The sequence below is a fragment of the Cetorhinus maximus genome, chromosome 29 (assembly GCF_964194155.1).
Source record: "Cetorhinus maximus chromosome 29, sCetMax3.hap1.1, whole genome shotgun sequence".
Classification (NCBI taxonomy): domain Eukaryota; kingdom Metazoa; phylum Chordata; class Chondrichthyes; order Lamniformes; family Cetorhinidae; genus Cetorhinus; species Cetorhinus maximus.
Genome location: NC_135907.1, coordinates 19,165,731 through 19,181,577, shown reverse-complemented (window position 1 = coordinate 19,181,577; position 15,847 = coordinate 19,165,731). Strand labels below are relative to the sequence as shown.

The 15,847-nt window shown below is 47.2% G+C and overlaps 1 protein-coding gene across 1 annotated transcript in view; it reads left to right on the top strand.

The window, feature by feature from the left end:
• The window catches only part of LOC144669342 (SH3 and multiple ankyrin repeat domains protein 1-like), a 212,871-nt gene that overhangs the window by 41,092 nt on the left and 155,932 nt on the right, over positions 1 to 15,847 (top strand). The window contains exons 5-8 of the mRNA XM_078531705.1: positions 714 to 865; positions 2,630 to 2,797; positions 5,867 to 5,983; positions 10,585 to 10,662. Coding sequence (XP_078387831.1) covers positions 714 to 865; positions 2,630 to 2,797; positions 5,867 to 5,983; positions 10,585 to 10,662 — 515 coding nt within the window. The remainder of the gene's footprint in view (positions 1 to 713; positions 866 to 2,629; positions 2,798 to 5,866; positions 5,984 to 10,584; positions 10,663 to 15,847) is intronic.

Genomic DNA, 15,847 nt, shown 5'->3' with positions numbered 1-15,847 from the left:
ATATTTCTGACAACTGGCGAGTCCCAAAATCCGGCATGGACCGAGATTGCTGGATTTGAGGCTGTCTGTCTGTGTTAAATATTACACTTATTTAAATTTGTGCATCTCCTGTGGTGCTGCTCACGGGCACTTTTGAATTGGGAACCCGATTAGAATGATTAATCTGGCCTGCCCCTTTAAGAGCACATTGGTGGCGGTCCAGTGGTTTAAAATAATGCCCACCCACCCCCATTCCCCCGGACTAATTATCGAGGTTGGAAGTTTGACCAGTAACGCTTTATCTCCTCTTGTTGTCTCAACAATGGGTGTGGGCAAGGTGGTGAAAGCAGGCGGGAAAATTAACTCCAGCCTGGAGTGGGTGGTGAGACGAACTGGATTGCTCCCTGAAAGGGTCAGCACAGTCTCGATGGGCCGAAAGGCCTCTAGCTCCACTGCACTATTCTCTGATTCTTTTAATGAGCTATGAGCTCAAGCGCATGGATTGGGAAAGGTCAGGATGGGCAGTAGAGCTTGAGGGGGTGTAGGATGTGCGGGGGTGAGGAGGAGGGCAGGAGGTCTGGTGCAAGGGCTGGAGGTTGGTCCAGGGCAGGGGCGCGGTTGGTCATTCCAACCCTTTGTTTAGGGGAGTGGGAGGCTTCGAACGAGGGCCTTTTTTTGCTGTGTAAGGATTGCAATCTCGGCGGTCGGAATAAACTTTCCAATTTCCCTCACAGAAGTGCCATTGACTCTGTCCGCGCAGCTGGAGAACTGCTCAGATGTGATCCGCGTGCTGTGCCTGGGAGGAGCGCACATTGACTTTCGAGCGCGGGACGGCATGACGGCTCTCCACAAGGCTGCAATAACCAGGAACTACAATGGAGTCTTGGTAACTATGGAGCTGGAGGGAGGGAAATCAAGAATGCCCCCCAAAAAGATCCTCAAACCCTCATATAAAATTACTTACACTTGCTAAAAGCTACATATATTCATACTTAAGGACCTGTCCTCTGCAGGCAAAAGGAACGTGTCCAGGCATTGTGCCTTTTTTGAATTAAACAAAAGCCTGGGGGCAATAGTCCCCTGGTGCATTCTCCATGGCAACTCCTTGACCAATCAGCGCCAATTTGCCAACCAATCAGCACCCTGTTCTCAGACAGTATAAATTGTTGTTCCCTTTGAAATTTGATTTTCTTGTGTTTGTCCTGATGAGTATAAGATAAGTCACAAGAACTCACATCTTGCTGTCTTGACTCACCATTGAAAGGTATCACATGGTGCAAGGCTGCTGTACTTGTCTTAAAGAGACAAACTAAATTCATCTTTCGGGTGAGATGTTAAACTAAGGCCCCTTCTGCCCTCTCAGGTGAAAAAAAAACTCCCCACAGCCGCTATTTTGAAGAGGAGCAGGGGAGTTCTTCCTGGTGCCCTGGTCAATATTTATCCCTTAACTAACATCACTAAAACAATAGGTTAAACCATCATTATCACATTGCTGCTTGTGGGAGCTTGTTGGGCTGCTGAATTTCCTACATTACAACAGTGGCTGCACCTCAAAGGTGTTTTACTGGCTGTAAAGTGCTGAAGCTGTGAAAGATGCTGTATAAGCCGCTGCAGAAAGTTAAGCCTTGTTTCAAGTCATCAGCCAGAGTTTTCCACCACTCCGCGCCCCCCCCCCCCCCCCCACCCCCCAACCACCCAACCATGACGGGTTCCCCTGTGGCAGGTTCTCCCTTGGTGGGGTCGGCAAGCCATCGAAATCTCTGTTTGCATCAGCAGGGCTGGACGATCCCGCCGACGAGAGAGGCTGGAACATTCCAGCCATATGTTATTACAGCACAGAAGGAAGCCATTTGGCCCCTTGAGTCCGTGCTGGCTCTCTGTAGAACAATTGGTCCCATTCCCCTCCTCTATCCCCGTTTCCCTGCAAGCTTAGTCTCCCCACCCTCCCCCATCCAATTTCCTTTTGAAATCACTGATCGTCCCCACTCCAACCCCCTTCACAGGCAGCGAGCTCCAGGTCATTACCACTTGCTGTGTAAAAAACGTTCTTCATTACATTCCTCCTGCCCACCGCCCGCCCTCTCGTATATCTTAAACCTGTGTCTGAGACCTAAGAACCCGCTAAGTGTTAATTACTGCCTGTCAGCCTCTCCGACTGCTTGAGGTTTAGATAAAATTACATTGCTGGGACAGGGTGGAAGGAGCTTAACTCAGCCTCTGACCATGTTATTCCCAAAGTGCGAGTTGCTTGCTGTTGTTGTTGAGTGCCACAAATGGAAAATCTCTCCACACTCTTCCTTCAGGAAGGGCGGGAAAACCTACAGATGCACACCCAAAAACCCTGTCGTGGGAGGAGAAGAAATCACACTGCAGTGTGACCTCCAGTGGAATAGGCTGGAGGGCTGAGGTCGTGAGAGGAGGGAGAATCCCCAAATGGAAAATGGAATTGAGACCACAATCAGATCAGCCATGACCTTATTGGATGGCGGAGCAGACTCGAAGGGCTGAATGGCCTACTCCTGCTCCTAAGTCTGACGTTCCTATGATTCACGTGGCTGAAAAGAGGAGGGTGCAGCGTTTGCTGATTGATGTGGCACTGGCGAGGTTCAGGAATGTCACCTTCTGTTGTTTTTTTTTTCCCCTGCTCCAGACGCTGCTGGAGTTAGGAGCCTCCCCGAATTACAAGGATCGTCGCGCGTTGACGCCGCTGTACCACACAGCCATCGTGGGAGGAGACACCAGCTGCTGTGAACTCTTGCTGTACAACCGGGCTCAGATTGGCTTCGCTGACGAGAATGGCTGGCAAGAAATTCACCAGGTAGGCAGAAAACTTTGGTCCGAGCCCACTATCTCTGCCCACTCTGAATCTCTCTGACTCCAAAATCCTATGACACTTTTATTATTCTTTTGTGGGATGTGGGCGTTTCTGGCTGGGGCAGCATTTATTGCCCGTCCCTAATTGCCCTTGGGAAGATGGTGGTGAACTGCCTTCTTGAATGGCTGCAGTCCATGTGGTGTAGGTACACCCTCAGTGCTGTTAGGGAGGGAGTTCCAGGATTTTGACCCAGCGACAGCGAAGGAACGACGATATAGTTTCAAGTCAGGATGATGAGCGGCTTAGAGGGGAACTTCCCGGCAATGGCGTTCCCATGCGTCTGTTGCCTTTGATAACTAATTTTCCTGCAAGCCATGCCTCTCTGACCCTTCCCAACCCCACTCTGCTGGTTGGTGCTGGATCCGGCTGGCCTCAGCTTGACATTTCAAGCCACTGACGTCAAGGGCTGGCACAGCAGCTTCTGCCAGTGGGCACCGTGTCTAATAGGGCTTCAACTTTTTCATCAAGCTCGTGTCCCGCAGGCTGCAGTGCAGATAGCGATATGATAAAACTGATTTGAGGCCTTCATGACTCCTGACTCTTTAAAGCCATTGCAGGCCACTGAACGTGCCCTGTGTTCAGGTGACTGTGGTGGACCCTTTACAGGCTTGATGGTGGACAAGTAGTCAGCTCCCAAGCCCGAGACTAGACAGAGCCTCCCCCACCTTCAGCATTACCTACAACCCCTTAAAGGGTGTCGTTGGGATCGTGCGGGCAGCGATTGCAGCTGCCTTTGAGGCAAGGACCTTCAACTTTTCCCGTTTCGCTCCTGAAGGCACCCTTGCCTTATACGGGGTCAGCCGTGGCTCAGTGGGGCCTCAGTCAGAAGGTTGAGGGTTGGACTCCCACCCCAGAGACCCGAGCACAAAATTCAGGCTGACACACCACAGCGCAGTACTGTGGGAGTGCTGCACTGCCGGAGGCCCCATCCTTCACATGATGTAAAAGGTTCCGTGGCACTATTTTGAAGGAGAGCAAGTCAGTTCCCTTGACTCCCCCTACTGTCTCCGCCCCCATCTGGTATTCTTTCCACTATTTATCCCTCAACCCAATTGCAAAAAAAGAAAATTGTCTGGCCATCAGCACATTGCTGTTTGTGGGAGCTTGCTGTGCACAAATTGGAATTACGTTTCCTACACTACAGCAGTAACTACACTTCAAAAAAGTACTTCATTGGCTGTAAAGCACTTCAGGACATCCTGTAGTTGTGAAAGGCACTATATAAATGCAAGTCTTTCTTTACCTTGTGTTCCTGGTAACCACTCTTCTGTGGGAAAAAAGAGAGTTGCATTTAAATAGATATAGTACGTCTCAAAACACTTTGTAACCAATGGAGTACCTTTGAAGTGTGGTCACTGTTATAATGCAGGAAATTTGACAGGCAATATGCACACAGCAAGATCCCACAAACAGCAAGGTGACAGTGATCAGATAATTTGTTTTTGCAATGTTGATTGAGGGATAAATATTGACCAAGACACCAGGGAGAATTCTCCTGCTCTACTTTGAGATAGTGGCTGTAGAATCATTTTACATCCACCTGAACAGATGGGCAGGGCCTCAATTTAACACCTCATCTGAGCAATGATATCTTTGACAGTGCAGCACTCCCTCTGTACTGCTCTGGGAGGGTTGACTTCAATTTTTACACTCAAGCCCTGGAGTGGGACTTGAACTTAGAATCTTGTGACTCAGAGATAAGAGTGCTACCAACTGAGCCACAGCACTGACACTAAAGGACAGATTTTCTGCCACAGCCAGTTGGTGAGATGAGGTCGGTGTGATCATCCATGAGTGCTGTTATCTGACATTTCAGTGACCCTGTCCAATTTGCTGCAGACGCTCAGCAGTTTGTATTAAAATATTGGGTTAACTTGAGGCCCCAGGAATATCATGGAGATTAGAGGGAGATGGTGGCGTAGTGTTAATGTCACTGGAATAGTAATCCAGAGGGCCAGGCTAATGCTCTTGGGGACACAGGTTCAAATTTGAATTCAGTTAATTAATCTGGAATTATAAAGCTAGCCTCAGTGATGGTGACCATGTCAACTATCAGCGATTGTTGTAAAAACCCATCTGGTTCACTAATGCCCTTTAGGGGAGGAAATCTGCCACCCTTACCTGGCCTGGCCTACGTGTGGCTCCAGACCCACAGCAAAGTGGTTGACTCTTAACTGCCCTCAGCAATGGCCTAGCAAGCCACTCAATTCAAGGGCAATTAGGATTGGGCGACAAATGCTGGCCTTGCCAGCGACATGCACATCCAATGAGAGAGTTAAAAAAAAAAGCCCACACGACTCCCTGCAGTTGGAATAGTGCTCAACTCGCCCATACAAAATGAATGCCCGGAGGCGATCTGATGCACAGTTCCTGATGTGTGTGTGTCTTGCTATTACGTAGTATCCCATTGTGTCTACAGCCCATAAACAGGGCATTCGGCCTAGCTTGTCCATGCTGGTGTGGATACTCCACATGAACCTACTGCTACTCCCCATCCATCCCATCGACATATCCTTCTATTCTTTTTTTCCCCTCATGGGTTTATCTTGCTTCCCCTTAAACAAATTCTTAAGGGGCCTGTCAGGGCAGATGCTGAGAAAACGCTTTCCCCTGGCTGGGGAATCTAGAACACAGGGTCACAGCCTCAGAATATAGGGTCGGCCATTTTGTACTGAGATGAGGCAAAATTTTTTTCACTCAGAGGGTTGTGAATTTTTGGAATTCTCAACCGCAGAGAGTTGCGGATGCTCCATCGTTGAGCATATTCAAGACAGAGATGGATAGATTTTTGGGCACTCGTGGAATTGCGGGAAATCGGGATAGGGCGGGAAGGTGGAGTTGAGGTAGAAGATCATCCATGATCGAGTTGAATGGTGGAGCAGGCTTGAAGGGCTGAATGGTCTACTCCTGCTCCCAGTTCTTATGTTCTTAAACGTAACTCCCCCCTCCGACACGGCCTGCTGCTATCCTGTTCTGTGCCTTGCAGTCATTCTCAGCTTTTGCCTCCAATAGGCCTGCCACCATGGTCACGCACAACACCTGGAACACCTGTTATTCTACGGAGCAGAAATCAACAGCTTGAACGCTTCAGGGAACACGGCGCTACACCTGTGTGCTCTCTACAACAGGGTCGGTATCTGATGTGAGTTATGTTGAATGAGTTACTGTATTTTTTAATGGGATTAATTGATGTTTCCTGCCTCCAGTTACCCTACCCCTTTACCCCATTCATTGCTCCACTCTCTGGGCACCCACTTTATATAGGAGAGAGAATTCCTACGTTCGAACAACTGATACCTGGGAATGAGTTGCTGGATGGAATCTAATTCAGGGGTTCGGGTGGTTACTATATAGAATTACGGATACCCAGGAATGACTGGAATCTAATTGAGGGGTTTGGAGGGCTTATGTATAGAATAATGGATACCCAGGGAAGAGTTACAAACTGGGTGGTTTGGTGGTAGCTAAGGTTGCACAGTGATGGTTACGAGATAATATTCGGAGCGTTGTTTGTTTTATGCATGCCTGTTTTAACATGTAGACTTCATACAATCCCCACCCCTGGGAGAAGATTTCAGCTAGACATTAACCATTGCCTTGGTGGCAAGCAAAGAAAAGATTTGGGTTGGGTTGTGTTAGTCTGTGCTCACGGGGCCCCATCCATGTTCTACCCACATCGCATAGAATTTATAGTACACAAATAGGCCATTCAGCCCAACTACTCCATGTCAATGTTTATGCTCCATACAAACCTCCTTCAAATCCTCTATACCCTCTATCAGCGTAACTTTCTATTCCTTTCTCTCTCATATACTTATCTAGCTTCCCCTTAAAGATATTTATCCCATTGTTGAATATTGCCAAAAAGAGAGGTATGTTGCTGAGGCTTTTCCTCTTGCACTCATCAGGACAAATGCAAGAAAACCAAAATTCAAACGATTGCCACAATTTCTACCGCAGGAGAAAAGCGTGCTGATTGGTTGGCAAGCTGACTCTCATTGGCCGAAACATTGCTGCAGAGAAAGCAATGGGGAGCTATAGGCTCCCCATGCTCCTGGGTGATTCAAAATTGGCACAAGGCTTGAACAAATTCCTTTTATTTGCAGAAATTGGGTCCCTGTGTATGAATGTATGTCACTTCTAGCAAGCACAAAGGAGCCACAAATTATCGTAAACTGGTTGTTAGTGTAACTATTAGTGCACTCAGGATTGTTCAGCAAGTGCTTCCCAATTCCAGAATCACATCTAACAGTAGATATTTTGTTTTGGGCTTTGCAGGCGTGGGCCATTTGTGTATGGTGTGTACTCTGCCTGTTACAAACAATCAAAGGAACATGCTTTTTGATTTGATCAGCCAATGGCTGAGACGTACAACCTATGTACCTGGCATCACACTGGCACTGAACCAATCAGCACCCTTTTCTCCTGTAGTATAAATTGGCATGATCATTTGAAATTTGGCATTCTTGTGTTTGTCCAGATGAGTGCAAGACAAGAAACTTCAACAAATGTCTCTTTTTTTCAGAAATATTCTAGTTCGATCCTATTCATCTCGACTACTCCATGTGGTATTGTATACAGTGTTTCAGAGTATGGATGAACCTATCCCTTTATCCAGAAGAAGTTCTTTCCCTGTTCCTTTTTGATTTAAAAGGGGAGAATTAATTGAGCTGTCTAAAGCCGTGAATGGTAGAGTAAATCAGGAGCAACTGTTTCCACTGGCAGGAGTGTCGGTAACCAAAGGACACAGATTTTAAGGCGATCGGCACAGGAACCAGAGGTGATATGAGAAAACATTTTTATTAACGCAGTGAGTTGCTGTGATATGGAATGTGCTGCCTGAGAGTACGGTGGAAGCAGATTCAACAGGAACTCTCAAAAGGGGATTTAGATAAATACTGAAAAAGGAAAGATTTGCAGGGCTATGGGGGAAAGAGCAGGAGAGTGGGATTTAATGAAATAGTTGTTGTTGCAAAGAGCAAGCACATTCATGACAGGCTGAATGGCCTGCTTCAATACTGTATGATCCTGTGATTCTACGAACTAAATGTCAGCTTGGTATAGAGCCTGAGGGATGATCTCTTGTTTCCAGTAAATTGGGCCACACCTGTAGTGAGCTCTGATTGGATATGGACCTATGATTTTGACCCCTGGACTCTCTGATCTGTGAGGACGACTTCCTCCCAGGAAGGGTTTGCAGATTCAATCCCCTCCCTCCGATGCCCCCTGCACCACCTCCGCCGCCCCCCCACCGCCCCCCAACAACCCGCCTGCTCTCCTCGCTGCCCAGGATCTCTGATCCAACTGTAGAGGTACTGGCTCGACACCATCCAGGACAAAGCAGCCCATTTGATTGACACCCCGTCCACCACCTTCAACGTTTACCACCTTGGCCACCGACGCACAGTGGCAGCAGTGTGTCCAATCCACAAGATACACTGCAATAGCTCACCAAGGCTCCTTCAACAGCACCTTCCAAACCCATGACTACTTCTGTGCTTGTGAACATGGTTGGGGGTCAGCGAGTGGTAGTGGCTGGGAGTAGTGGTGTGGTGGTGGGGGGGTGGGGTGGGGGTGTGTGAGGACTGGACCAAGTTGGCCTGTGATGCATCCTGTGGTTGAATGTCTGCACAACCTAGACATGAAGGCACAGAATAGGCAGGGGGATATTAGATAGAGACTGCCTGGCAAGTGTTGGGGAGAAAACTGAGTGAGTTGGGCGAGAGGTGCGGTGCGTTGGGTTGAGGGGTGCAGCAGAGATGGGGTCTTTGGACCACAGATATTGGTAAAATGGAAGGGCGGGGTCATGAATTCCTGGTAACCTGCTGGTGGAGCAGGAGCAGTGGATCTTGTGTGGTATAGGCCACCGAGGGTGGACAACATTTAAATGCAGGAGCCTGGTCACTTATTTGAAAGCTGTAAATATTCTTGCATGAATAACTGATGACAAACCATATTTGCTAATAAGCTGAAAAGTCTCCTGAAGTGAATGGCCTGACCCTCTCTGAAACTCTCCTTTCTCTAATTATTATGTCAAGTCTCAGCATTCTGCTCTCTCTCTCCCTCCCTCTTTCTCTCTCTCTCCTTTTCTCTCCCTCCCTCTCCCTCTCCCTCCCTCTCCCCCTCTCTTCCCCTCTCCCTCCCTCTCTCTCCCTCTCTCTCTCCCCCTCTCTCCCTCTCTCTCTCCCCCTCTCTCTCCTCCCCTCTCTCCCTCCCTCTCTCCCTCTCCCTCTCTCTCCCTCTCTCCCCCTCTCTCCACTCTCTCTCCCTCTCTCTCTTTGTCTCCCTCTCTCTCCCCTCTCTCCCTCCCTCCCCCCCCTCTCTCCCTCTCTCCCCACTCTCTCCCCCCCTCTCTCTGTTTCCCTCTCTCTCCCTCTCTTTCGCTCTCTCTCTCTCTCTCTCCGTCAGCTGAATTTCTAGTAAAGATCGACATTAGCGCTTATACTCTCTTCTCTGTCTCATCTTGCACCCTGTCATCTTCCTCTTACTTTTTTCCCCTACTTTACCTCTTTTTTTTTTCTCTGTTCACCTTCAGTCCTCCATTCTTTGCTTCTTTCCTTCCTCTCCCTGTCTCTCCCTGTCCTCCCTTGAGCACATCCTCAGCAAGGTGCGGAGATGCCATCTTTCAGGTGAAACTTTAAAACTGAGGCCTCATCTGCCTTCTCAGTTGACAATTTCGAAGGGTGACCAGTATTTATCCCCCAGTCAGCACCACTAAAACAAGTTATCTGGTTATTTGTTACATTGCTGCTTGTGGGAGCTTGCTGTGCACAAATTGGTTTTCCTATATTAGAACTCCCGTCTCTCCATTCACCCACTTTCTGTCACTCCATTCCCCCTCTCTGCCTTACATCTTCCCTTTCTCTATTCTACCGCTCCATCTTTTTGTTTTCCCCCTCCCTCTTTTTACTCTCCCTCTGCATCTCTCCTTTCTCCCTTCACACATACCGGAGGGCAGACAATCAGTAAACTTGAGAGTGAGACACATGCTGGGGGTTAATGCAAACAAAAATAAGAAATGGAATGAGAAACAGAAGGAGAGGATAGAAGGTAGCAAGAAACGGGGAGAGGACGTGAATGAGATAGAAAAAGGATAGATTGAGAAGCTGTTCCGTGCAAATTTAGAATCCCACATTGGCTTTGTGCCTGTCCATTAATCACCAAGTCTCTGTACCTCTCTCTGCCTGTCTCTGTCTGTGGGTCACTGTGTCTCTATGTCAAGTTGTGTGCATGTGAGTGTGTGTGTGTCTTGTGTGTTTGTGTTTGTGTCTGTCTCTCCATTAATCACTGTATTCCTGTCGTGTGTGTGTGTGCATGTGTGTGCGTGTGTGTGTGTGTGTGTGTGTGTCTGTCGTGTGTGTGCACGCGCGTGTGTGTGTGTGTGTCTCTCCACTAATCACTGTATTCCTGTTTTATGTGTGAGTGCGACTTGTGTGTGTGCGCGCGTGTGTGTGTGTGTGTCTCTCCATTAATCACTGTATTCCTGTCTTGTTTGTGTCTGTGTGTATGTGTGTGTGCCTGTGTGTTTGTGTCTGTCTCTCCATTAATCACTGTATTTCTGTCTTATCTGTGTGTGACTTGTGCGTGTGTGTTTGCCTCTCCATTAATCACAGTGCTCCTGTTTTCTTGGTGTGTGCGTGCGCGTGTGTGTGTGTTTTGTATGTATGTGTTTGTGTGTCAATCTGTCTGTCCATCTCTCCATTAATCACTGTGCTCCTCTCCCCACACAGGATAGCTGCACTCGCGTTCTGCTTTACCGCGGAGCTAACAAAGACATGAAAAACAACAACCGACAGACATCCTTCCAGGTGAGAACTACATTCTTCTCTCAGGCATCTTGAGCATGGGCTTGGCCCTGTTCACCAACTCCGTGAGTGTAAATGTGTGCGGGTGATGTGTACAATGTCAAATGTGAACCGTGGAACCTTGTTCATAGTGAGCGCTGTCCCTAGCTCATCCAAACCCCGGAGGGTTTCCCGTTTCGAATATTTCCATCCTGGGCTGACCCAGTGTCTTTGCATGGGCTGAAATGCTTCCCCAGGGTTAAAATACTCCCAGCCACACGACTGAGAAGCACAGACAGAGGACGCATCATCCTGTAGGCCCCACTTACCCACACTGAGGGAGCTCAGGCAGAGGCTATCAACAGCCGTGAGATTCAGGTTGTTTATAGGGAAGGCTAGATTCAGGGGGTATCTGATGGAGGCATTAACGAAAGTACTAACAATGCACTGCGGCTCTTTATAGAGTAATTGAAGTGAAAAGCAGTGAAGACATGTCATAGAACCTTAGTAAAAACAGAAAATGCTGGAAAAACTCAGCAGGTCCAGCAGCACCTGTGGTGAGAGAAGCAGAGTTAGCGTTTCAAGCCGAACAGATCTCGGAATACAATATATTTTATGGAACCTTGGTTAGGCCACACTTGGAGTACTGTGTACAATTCTGACCTCCATATTATCGAAAGGATATGGAAAAACTGGAGAAAGTGCAAAGAAGATTTACAAGAATGAGCTTTTGTTGGGCCCACATCCCCCATGCTGCTCTTTCCCCATAGCCATGCAACTTTATCCCCCATTGAGCATTTACAGTATCCCATTCCCTTTTGAAAATTACCGCTGAATTTGGTTCCCTCACCCCTTCAATACCAGTCTGTCCTTTAGTATAACGTGAATAAGTGTGAAGTTATCCACTTCGGTAGGAAAAACAAAATGGCAGAGTATTATTTAAATGGTGATAGATTGGGAAATGTTGATGTACAAAGGGACCTGGGTGCCCTTGTACACCAATCACTGAAAGCAAGCATGCAGGTATAGCAAGCAGTTAAGAAGGCAAATGGGACGTTGACCTTCATTGCGAGAGGACTTGAGTACAGGAGCAAGGATGTCTTACTGTAGCTGTACAGGGTCTTGGTGAGACCACACTTGGAGCACTGTGTGCAGTTTTGGCCTCCTTACCTAAGAAAGGATATACTTGCCATCGAGGGAGTGCAGCAAAGGTCCACAGGACTGATTCCTGGGATGGCAGGACTGTCATATGAAGAGAGATTGGGCCGACTAGGCCTGTATTCACTGGAGTTTAGAAAAATGAGAGAGGATCTCTTTGAAATGTATAAAATTCTGACAGGGATGGGCAGAGTGGATCTGTGGAGAGAGAAACAGAGTTTCAGAGAAGCAGAGATGCAGGAATGATGTTTCCTCTGGCTGGGGGGATCTAGAACAAGGGGTCACAGTTTCAGGATATGGGGTAGGCCATTTAGGACTGAGGTGAGGAGACATTTCTTTACTCAGAGGGTGGTGAACCTGTGGAATTCTCTACCATAGAAGGCTATGGAGGCCAAGTCACTGAATATATTTAAGGAAATAGATAGATTTCTGGACACTAAAGGTGTCAAGGAGTGTGGGAAGAGAGCAGGAGTACGGTGTTGAGATAAAGGATCAGCCATGATCATAATGAATGGTGGAGCAGGCTTGAAGGGCCGAATGACCTACTCCTGTTCCTATTTTCTATGTTTCTATGTAACACATCAATGGCAACACAATGATAAAAGCAAAATACTGCGGATGCTGGAAATCTGGAACAAAAACAAAAATGCTGTCATACCTGCTGAGTCTTTCCAGGTATTTTTGTTTTTGTTAATGGCAACACAATGATTGGTTGTGTCAGGATTTTGTGGGTACATTTATCCCCACTGATCTGCATTGCTGTAGTTTCCTTGGGTGAAGGGAGGTTCTGTGGCACAATGGGTAGTGTCCCTGCCTCTGAGTCAGGAACTCTGGGTTCAAATCCCACCCCAAGACCTGATGGCCAAGGATGGTCTGTTTATACCGTGGCCAAGCAGGTTATTTATCAACTTGCAAATCCTTCCAACACACTGGCAGGTGGTAAGAGTGGGTGAGAATCCTGGTCAGCCATGTGATGGAAAGAGAAAAGGAGCCTCTACCATCACTGTCCATAGCTGCAGACTACAACATGTGTAGAAAGGTGCATGTTGCCACAGCAACTCAGACTCCCGGAGGGAAAATGGTAGTGTAGTGGTAGTGACACTGGGCTAGTAATCCAGAGATCCAGGCTAATGCTCTGGGGGCACAGGTTCAAATCCCACTATAGCAGTTGGAGGAATTTGAATTCAATTAAGAAAATTGTCTCAGTAATGGTGACCTGTTGTAAAGGCCCATCTGGTTCACTAATGTCCTTCAGGGAAGGAAATCTGCTGTCCCCACCTGGTCTGGCCTACATGTGACTCCAGACCCACAGCAATGTGATTGACTCTTAACTGTCTTCAAAATTGCCCTCAGTTCATGGACAATTAGGGATGGGCAACAATGCAGCACTCACTCAGTACGGCACCTCTGATAATGTAGCACTCCCTCAGTATGGCACCTCTGACAATGCAGCACTCCCTCAGTATGGCACCTCTGACAATGCAGCACTCCCTCAGTATGGCACCTCTGACAATGTAGCACTCCCTCAGTATGGTACCTCTGACAATGCAGCACTCCCTCAGTATGGCACCTCTGACAATGCCGCATTCCCTCTGTAAGGCACCTCTGACAATGCAGCACTTGCTCTGTTCTATCTCCCTGACAATGCAGCATTCCCTCTGTGCTGTCTTTCTGGCAGTGCATCAATCCATCATCAGCCTGGATTATGCACTGAAAATATTGGGAAGATAAGTGAGACAAAATGCCTTACTGTAGTGTGATTGATAGAGTGATACTATTTATTGATATTTAGTGATGTAAAAGTTGCCTTTAGTATTGATTCATTCAAATGAGATAGTTTATCATAGTTTAGCCCCTCTCAGCTCTCCAGGATCAGGACTTTACCAATGAAATACAGATTCTGACAGGTAATTTTCTATTCTGATCTGACCAGTAGCTATTGATGGAATCCCGATCTCAGGATTAAATACCAATGGAATACCAATCTGACAGAAATCCACATTTGACATTCCCCCTCACAGCCCCCAGCTTGCAAACCCTGCTAGATTCAAAATCTGAAGTGGGAATTATTGATCCCCACTCTGAATTTGAGTCTGGCTGGGGAACTAACAATCCTTCAACACCTTGAAGCAGTTCTGGGGATAAGTGATTGGCGTGGGATTTTACTGGCAAATCAAGCTTCCCTCTGACTGGAATTGAACATTCAGAAGTACGAGATGAAGCTGCGTTTGTTTAGGTGTGGTTTCATTATCGCTTCCAACCATCCTTTGCAGAACTAATTGGACGAGTCTGAACCCAGTTGGCTATGGGCCCCAATCAGGGCAACAAAGGAAACTATCTAGTGTGGACAGTGGCAGCAATACATTGTACATCAGAGTGGGCTGTCTAAAATTTTACATTGAAATTACAGCACAGAAACCGGCCATTTGGTCCAACTGCTGGTGTTTATGCTTCAACTGAGCCTCCTCCCACTCTCTTCATTTCATTCTATCAGTATATCCTTCTATTCCTTTCTCCCTCATATACTAATCCAGCTTCCCCTCAAATGCATCAATACTACTCACCTCAGTTCCTCCCTGTAGCAGCGAGTCCCACAATCTCACCTCTCTCTGTGTAAAGAAGTTTCTCCTGTATTCCCTGTTGGATTTATTAGTGACGATCTTATATTTACAGTCCTTAGCTTTAGAGTCCCCACAAGTGGAAACAACTTTTCTACATTAACACTGTCAAGACCTTCCCTAACTTTAAGGCCTCTATTTTAACTTTAGCTAACTTTAAGACTCCTCAGCTTTCTCTTTTCTTGAGAAAAGAGCCCTGGCCTATTCAACCTTTCCTTATGGTTAAAATCTCTCTGTTCTGGTATTCTCATTGTAAATCTTTTTTGCATCTTCCCCAATGGCTCTACATCCTCTTTGTGACAATGTGACCAGAACTCTTCACAGTATTCCAAGTGTAATCTGACCAAGATTTGACACAAGTTTAACATAACCTTTTTAAGACATAATGTAGGGAGAGGGTCAGGGACTGGGGGAGGGGTGGGGGTAGGGGGTCATAGACAGAAACAAAATGTGATCTCAGGACTTCACGTAACCAATGATTAATATTTGGAATGGCGAGGAGTCGCAGATTATGAAGACACTTGGAAAGGTGTCCTCTGTTGGGTATCTGTAATAGTGAGCATCGTCTCACTAATTGCCCAAGGACATCTTGTCCTGTTGTCGGAATTGAAGGAATGGATATGAGAGAAAAGATTCATGAGACTGGTACCAGGAATGGGGAGCTTCAATTATGTAGATAGACGGAGAAGTTGGGACTGTTTTCATCAGAGAACAGAAGGTTGAGAGGAGATTTGATCAAGGTGTTCAAAATCATGAGGGGTCTGGATGGAGTAGACAGGGAGAAACTGTTCCCATTGGTGGAAGGATCGAGAATCAGAGGGCACAGATTTAAAATAATTGGAAAAAGAAGCAATGGAGACATGAGGAGAAACTTTTTCACGCAGCGAGTGGTTAGGATCTGGGATGCACTGCCTGAGAGTGTGGTGGAGGCAGGTTCAATCGAGGCGTTCAAGAGGGAATTGGATTATTAGCTGAAAAGGAATAATGTGCAGGGCTGTAGGGAGAAGGCGGGGGAATGGTGCCAGGAGAGTTGCTCATTCGGAGAGCTGGTACAAACACGATGGGCCAAATGGCCTCCTTCTGCACTGCAGCAATTCAATTCCGTGTCCATTGAGGGTACCAGACAGAGTTCACAGGGTGGTGCAGGAATTAGCGGGATTGTTCTGCCCCCTCCCCTGTTGTCCACCATTTAATGACTGCCAGTGAGTGTGTTGGCCAGGTCTGTTGGTAAGGCCAACTTGGTGGGGCAAAACTACCCCCCCGAATTGAAAAATGGTCTCTCCTCCTTACATTAATGAGCACACAACACATTCGCTGTAATGATTGATGAAAGCTAATGAATGCAGGGAATTCTGAAACGCTCTGGTGGTTGATTGGTGCCTCTTTGTACGACCTAGATATATTTCAGCATGAGTTGAAGAGGCCAGCGTATT